This window comes from Ptychodera flava, chromosome 2 (assembly GCF_041260155.1).
Source record: "Ptychodera flava strain L36383 chromosome 2, AS_Pfla_20210202, whole genome shotgun sequence".
Classification (NCBI taxonomy): Eukaryota; Metazoa; Hemichordata; class Enteropneusta; family Ptychoderidae; genus Ptychodera; species Ptychodera flava.
In genome coordinates this window covers 12579349-12586226 of record NC_091929.1, presented here as the reverse complement: position 1 = coordinate 12586226, position 6878 = coordinate 12579349, and the positions used below count along the sequence as shown (strand labels likewise).

Below are 6878 nucleotides of genomic sequence, written 5' to 3'. Positions count from 1 at the left end.
TGTATTTTGTGACAGTATGTCTGCTATGTGTGCCAGCAGTCATTTTCACCTGATTTTCGTCTTGATTCAAAAGGTTTATTTTCACCAAGTTTGTTCGATGAGAGCGATTGACTGCCGGTTTGTTTGGCCGTCGTGTCAACAACGCAAAAAAATTTTGGAAATAACGAGTATAATAAAACAGGAAAATTGCCAACAAGGAATGAACAGGAAAATCGCCGACAAGGAATGAGAAATTCCAACACGGAAATTAAAGGGACAATAACTGTAATTCTATTCAGTAATTTCATTATAGCTTTCACTAACTAGATTTTCCTTTCTTCTACCAGTATTATGACGAAGGGCAAAATATTCTCTGGATGACAGGTACCCCTCAACACAACTCTGTGCAGTCACGGTATACGTGTAAATCTTACATTTGGTTAATAAATTATAGTGCAGGCTAAAATAAACCTGTAAACGGGAGCATCGTGCAATGCAAGCACAAAGGCTGTGTTTTGACAGGTTGAACACGTGAAAACAACGGTTTGGAATTTGATCAAGAAACCTTTATGCATGAGTTATAATTACGGCATAAGTTATAATTATGATAACTTTACGCGTTGAAAATGAAGTATAGGCAGTATAGGGGCAGATGACAGTACGGATACCTGTATGCAGTGTTGTTGCATTGATATGTACGAAGGAAGTGCACGAATATACTGTAAACGTTACAATCTCATTATCCTTGACTTCATAAAATCTTTTGGCGGAGGTGTAATGTCGGAGTTTGTGATTCCAGCTACGCCCTCAACGGCTGTGATTCAAATTTCATACATTACAATTAAAGTATCACCTTATTCAATTGAGTCTACATCAAAGCGCAGAAACGAGCAATCTGATTAAAATCAGATGTAGATATTGCGACGTTTCCACTTTTGTTTTTTGCTGTTCTCATTGTCTGATAGTCGACTCAGCTTACGAGCATGGCAAAGAACAAGAGTAATTGGAAACGTCGTCATCATTACATTTGATGTTAAGGTAGTATAGGCCTCGAAAAAGAAAGACTTTTGCTCAAACTTTCCTGAAGAAATATTTCAACCATCCTCTTTCAAGATCAAGAATACAAATTTTGGGCCACCGTGCAAATTTTGGTACTAGAGAAAGAAATTACCCAAGATTTACCGATATTTGAAATTCAAAATGGCCGTCAACCCTGTGTTAAGTCTATGGAGAAAAGTAAAAATATCGATAATCGAAAAACTAAGGCGATGGAAAGTTGTTTTTTTTTACACCAAGAGCTTTAAAATGAACCCCAAAAGTGGCAGATCAGGAAAGAATTGAAAACATTTGATAGGTCAACTATCTGTCGCTGAGGCGCATTCTACCTTAATCACATAGGCAGACGAGCAGACAACGGCGAGCTGAATAAATAGCCTCGGCCCAGCATAACATGCCTGGTCGTGTTTGAGAGTTTCTAGTTTGAAGTCAATGGTCGATGCCATAACTAAAGAATAAAAGCACATTGTTCATGACCTCTGAGTCACGTTGAGTCCTCATAAATTTCAAAAAACCATGCCACTCTTCAAGATTTTATAACGCTGCCGAGTTTTATCGATGACGTCACTCATACCTGTCTTGTGAATGGCGTCAGGTCGCTATGGTCATTATGCACTTGCCCTTTGACATCAGTGTGTTGTCGAATACCTCAATGCGTCCAGCCTGGCAGTCGACACAGTCAGCTGTCAACCGACACAGGACTGATCTGTTATGAATCTTTCGACGGCTGAAGGTTACCGGTTCTGAAATTTTTTGACAGCTCTTGGGGGCCATACTGCCGTCGTTAATTACTGTTAAGATAATGTTCGCACATCTTTAGAATATTACGTAGTTCGACATCAAGGTAAGTTTGTTAGTGTGCTGCGCAGTGGGTTGCTTTGATTTACTTGTCTGTCTGTCTGTCGGTCTGTCTGTCCATGGGTGTCAAACCACAGGACGTCGCTCTGTCATAGACCCTAGGGTCTATGGTTATGTCGACACTTAATTCTGGTGTAGATTTTACAGTAGCTGTAGCGTTTCACTGCACGCCATCGGAGTCCCTCAACAGACAACACCTGGAGAGATATGCCGGACATAATGCGTGCATCACGGTCACCTTGTCACGGTAAACAGTTATGGTGTCAGACAATGTTTGCACTTCTATGTAAGCGCACGGAAGAATAGGTAGACTGAATATTAAGTTTGTTTTCGGTAACGCCAGGAGTCTTTCAACTCAACATTTTGGGGCGTTTGTAAAAGGTAATTTCTGTCACACACATTTAGGGCTGAGACCTACCAAGGCCTTCAGTGAAGGCTACCAGGTATGTACGGAACGCGGAAATGTTTACCATGGAAACGACGCTGTTCCTGATAAGAGGGAGGGGGTATCCCTATCTTAAGTTTCCAATTGGCCAGTTCAGCTGACAAAAACTTGGATTGCCGAATAATGTTAATATCGACTTATGAATATTCCTCCTACTTTATGCGTAGAACAAGTAGCAAAGTATATTATGCCCCGATTTAACATCCCAAAGACTTACTTGACACACAGGAAGGTACATCGTATACAATTATTAATTATTTAGTTTCGAAGATTTTAAACACATGTCGACAGATCCAGCTGTACTCCTTAAAGACTTGGGCACATACTTCCTTATGCCAAGAGACAATTAGACCAAAATTAACCAACTTAGTGGAATTTATCAATTTGAAGGTCGCATGTCGCTTGTTTGGATTTCGAGAGCCTTTCTGGTGCCGTTTAATTATCTGAAATAGTCATATTGGTAGAGCGTTGGACGGCAACGTTAGTGTCCCTGAGTAGCATGGTGATACCGATATGTCAACACGGTACTTTTTAATACCATCCTTGTTTAAGTTGGCAACGAGCCAACTTCTGTTGGCTGTATCGCTCTCAATTGTGAATCGTATCTTACTTTAGAATCCTCCACTCTTTAGAAAATTGACGACGAACTACAATTTTTTATGCAGCAGTCTCCTTGAATACTCTCGACGATTAATCGGGTGTAAAACTTTATGTTATATCGACTAGCTTCCAAAGAAATGACAACGTCTACGTCGGGCACATGCGGATGTCGGTGCGTAGTAGCCATGGCTTATAGCGACAAGTAGATGACATGACCAAGTTACGCTGCCGTTTTAAGTATCCCCGATACGTAACGGTAGCAAGAATTGTTTGATTGGCGTACAGGCTATCGATTTATTGCCAGGAAACATTCATTGATAGCCTTTATGCTGCTCCGTGTATACCGAGTTTGTGGAGTTAGCAGACACTCAAGTGGATGGAAATTAAAATTATTAACAGGTCTAGTGCAGTATCAATGGAATCAAAGACCTAGAGGAGAACTATTTGATTGTGGGGTGGAGTGGAGAAAATGGGTAACATGGCAGAAATGTTTTTCATGTAACTGTAACAGCATTTTTTTCTGTCGTCAGTCCTGCATCAAATTATATTTTTCCATATGCAGAAACAATGCAAATCTGCTTGATCAAGTCTTCCTAAAGGAATTTACAGATCAACTTTGTTTCTCCATTACCCGTCGACAAATCCCCTCCCATAATCCTCTACCCCTTATAGATAAAAAAGGTTCTCTGCAGACGAGATCATTTGAGCTAAAACCCTTGGGATACGTGTACTTACGCAATACTGCGACTGCATGTTTACCGATCAGACACAACCCGTGTCTTGTAAAGTTTCATGTACAGACGAGAAAGTGTTGTAGCTACTTGACCTTCGTCCAGTTAGGATGTTTGTTGGTTATAGACATGTGTAGCGGCACTTGTGATTTATCAGGCTTTGTCGACACTCTCCCCTTACAGGAACAGCGAAAATGACGGCGAGGTGATGCCAGTGAAACACTGATCTGAGAAAAATTCCGAAGACCACCGAAGAAATGGGCTGCATTCACTACTCATAGTCCTATAGGTGTTCTCGTCTCTATTATTGCTTGCAAAACAACTGAACGACCTTACTAGGCTATGTAATTCACACTTTCTGAAAGCATGGGCTGCGCGTCATCCAAGGCGCTCGTTGAACGAGAAAAGAATACAAACATTGTAGAAAATATAATCCATGGAAGCAACAGTGAGTAACATACGTGATACAGAGTTGTTTCTTCATGTCTCTCTCCTACCTGTCTGTCCATCTGTCTACCTTTCTGTTTCTCTGTGTCCGACACTTTTTTGACTCATTGACTCTCTCTCCTCTCTCTCTCTCTCTCTCTCTCCCTCCCTCCCTCCCTCCCTCTCTCTCTCCCTCCCTCCCTCTCTCTCCTCCTCTCTCTCTCTCTCCCTCCTCTCTCTCTCTCCCTCCCTCTCTCTCTCTCCCTCGCTCTCTCTCTCTCTCCCTCCCTCTCTCTCCCTCTCTCTCTCTCTCTCTCTCTCTCTCTTCTCTCTCCCTCTCTCCTCTCCCTCCTCTCTCCCTCTCTCTCTCTCTCCTCTCTCTCTCTCCTCCTCTCCCCTCTCTCTCTCTCTCTCTCTCTCTCTCTCTCTCTCTCTCTCTCTCTCTCTCTCTCTCGTAGATTCTTTCTCTGACTCTCATTCTCTCTTTCTCTCTCCCATTCTCTCTCCCTTTCCCTTCAACTTTCTCTCGCTCCCTCTCTCAGTTAATAATACATGGGATACAAATACGCAAATACTTTTATATGAATTATTAGCAGCATCATTCACAACTAGCAGTCATAGTAATGAATATATGGGATGAAAACTTGTTATTAATTTCTGGATTATCTGGAGAGAAAAAAAGATTTTCACCCGTTCCTTTCTGTGAAAAGCCAAAACTAAATTTCCTACTACTGAATACAGCCAAGAGTCGCCAATCTGAGTGTAAAATTATAATGCCTTTAAGTTGACAGCGATAATAATACTGTATTCCCGATTTAACTGTACATAAAATTTCTTAAACAAAAGTAATTATTTTCTTTACAGATAAATCTAAAGGGTACAGTAAACCTTCCGTTCCAATCGTTTTGGATCCCCGACCGAACCGATCGTCTTCGTCAACCACGTTTCTGAAGAACGACAGAGAAATCATACTGAAGCGACCGAATGGAGTTATACTTGAACGAGCCAGGAGCCTCGTCCGAGAAATCAAACCAAATGCTGAAATTGACGATGATGCCGCCATCAAAATGCTACAGTCCATGGACGAGGAAGAATTCATCAAACGTATTACAGAGTCTGCGCAAAGAAAAAGTAAGATTGTCACAGGGAGAAGTTTGGTGTTAAAGTTTAGGGGTCAAAGAACAAATATATGCGACCTACATACGTAGTACTTGGCGAGTCTCTCTTTTGCTCATAACAGAGACCTCAAAAAGTGTTTGTGGGTCGATCGGGATTTAGGAATTGACCATTTAATGTTAGGAAGGGCGGTCAAAGATTATAAAAATCGGCAGCACAAAATTGCCTCAAAACTTGCTGTCTTGCTGCTTTTGCAAACAAATATTTCAAAAAAGTATGACTGCCACGGAAAATTGGGGAAAAGAGAAAGGAAAGCTGATGCATGTCTGTTGATGACCAGCGCCTACCACGATCTCATGGCTACCTTACTCACAGAGGACGTAGTCATGTAATATTATTAATAAGCTCTATGTTCTGACTTAAAATCCTGAATATTACGGTCACATTCAGGGAACATTTGATGCAAGTGATACACGTACCTCAGCGATTCTGATGATCAACAGGTGGTTGTTGACGGACATCGGCTTTTAGCGTGAGCAATGTTTTAGAATGACTTCAATTACTTGAGAGATTTTCTTTATAACATTGCCCTAACGACACTATATTGTAAAAGTACATACTAATAATTAGCTAGTACTGTTGCAAAAGGTCCGCTCAACATGCAAAATAAAATTGAACATGGTAAAATGTGGTCAACCCATCAGTTTATCATTTTGCGAGCATGAATTATTTCAGTTTTAACACATAACCGTGAATAATTTCACTTTAAGGGCCAAAACGTCCGGGAATTCCCGAAGTCACTGGTGGTTCCTGCAGAGAGTTGACGATTAACTGGGAAAAAAGCGCGGGAAATGTCGACCGCTATGAAATATTCTGCACCAGCGTTGAAGCGAACGACAAGCAGTATGTCGGGAGTGCTGCCGGTGATGTTGACGAATTTACTATAAGAAATCTGACGTCAGCCACGGAATATGAAGTCGAAGTTATCGCAGTCAGCTGTCGAAATGCCGTTATTTTGAAAAGTAAACCAACAGAGGCAACATTTTCAACAGGTTTGTTGGATGAATGATTAATTGACCTATGACCCCGTTTTCAAAAGTACATCAAAAGATACCGCCATGTGTATGTCATACCTACTCCTCATACAAAAACATCGAAGGCTGAAGTCAACTGAAGGTAGAATGCGCCTCGGGGATAGATATTTGGACTCTCAATTTTTCAATTTTTTTAAATATATACCACTTTTTGGAGCTTATTTTGAAGCCCTTGGAGAAAGAAAATCTCTCACCATCTTAGTTTTTGAAAATCGAAAGTTTTAGTTTTTCTCATAGGGTAAACACATGTATGGCAGCCATTTTGAATGTCAAATATCGGTAAATTTTGGGTACTTTGTTTCTCTAGAACTAAAATTTGCATGGTGACCCCTGATTTTTATTGTTAATTTTGAAACAGAACGGTTGAAAAATTCCATGAGGAAAGTTCAAGCAAAAGTTTAAGTCTTTAACGTTCGAGGCGCATGCTTCCTTACGTAATTTTACTGTAAAATTGTGTACGAATGACATTTTCATGACTGTCTCCACCAAGGTGCCTATTTTAATAGTGGTATCCGGACAAAAGAACTCAAGAAAAAGTCTGCGACGGTGAGATGGGACCCAGCTATCGGCCAC

General features: G+C 40.9%; 1 protein-coding gene across 1 annotated transcript in view; it reads left to right on the top strand.

The window, feature by feature from the left end:
* The first annotated feature begins 1686 nt into the window (after positions 1-1686).
* LOC139114725 (uncharacterized) overlaps positions 1687-6878 on the top strand; it is a 14856-nt gene continuing 9664 nt past the window's right edge. Inside the window, exons 1-5 of the mRNA XM_070676601.1 lie at positions 1687-1879; positions 3853-4117; positions 4960-5226; positions 5982-6263; positions 6796-6878. The exon at positions 6796-6878 is cut by the window's right edge and continues 190 nt beyond it. Of these exons, the coding sequence (XP_070532702.1) occupies positions 4036-4117; positions 4960-5226; positions 5982-6263; positions 6796-6878 (714 nt within the window). The 5' untranslated portion in view covers positions 1687-1879; positions 3853-4035. The remainder of the gene's footprint in view (positions 1880-3852; positions 4118-4959; positions 5227-5981; positions 6264-6795) is intronic.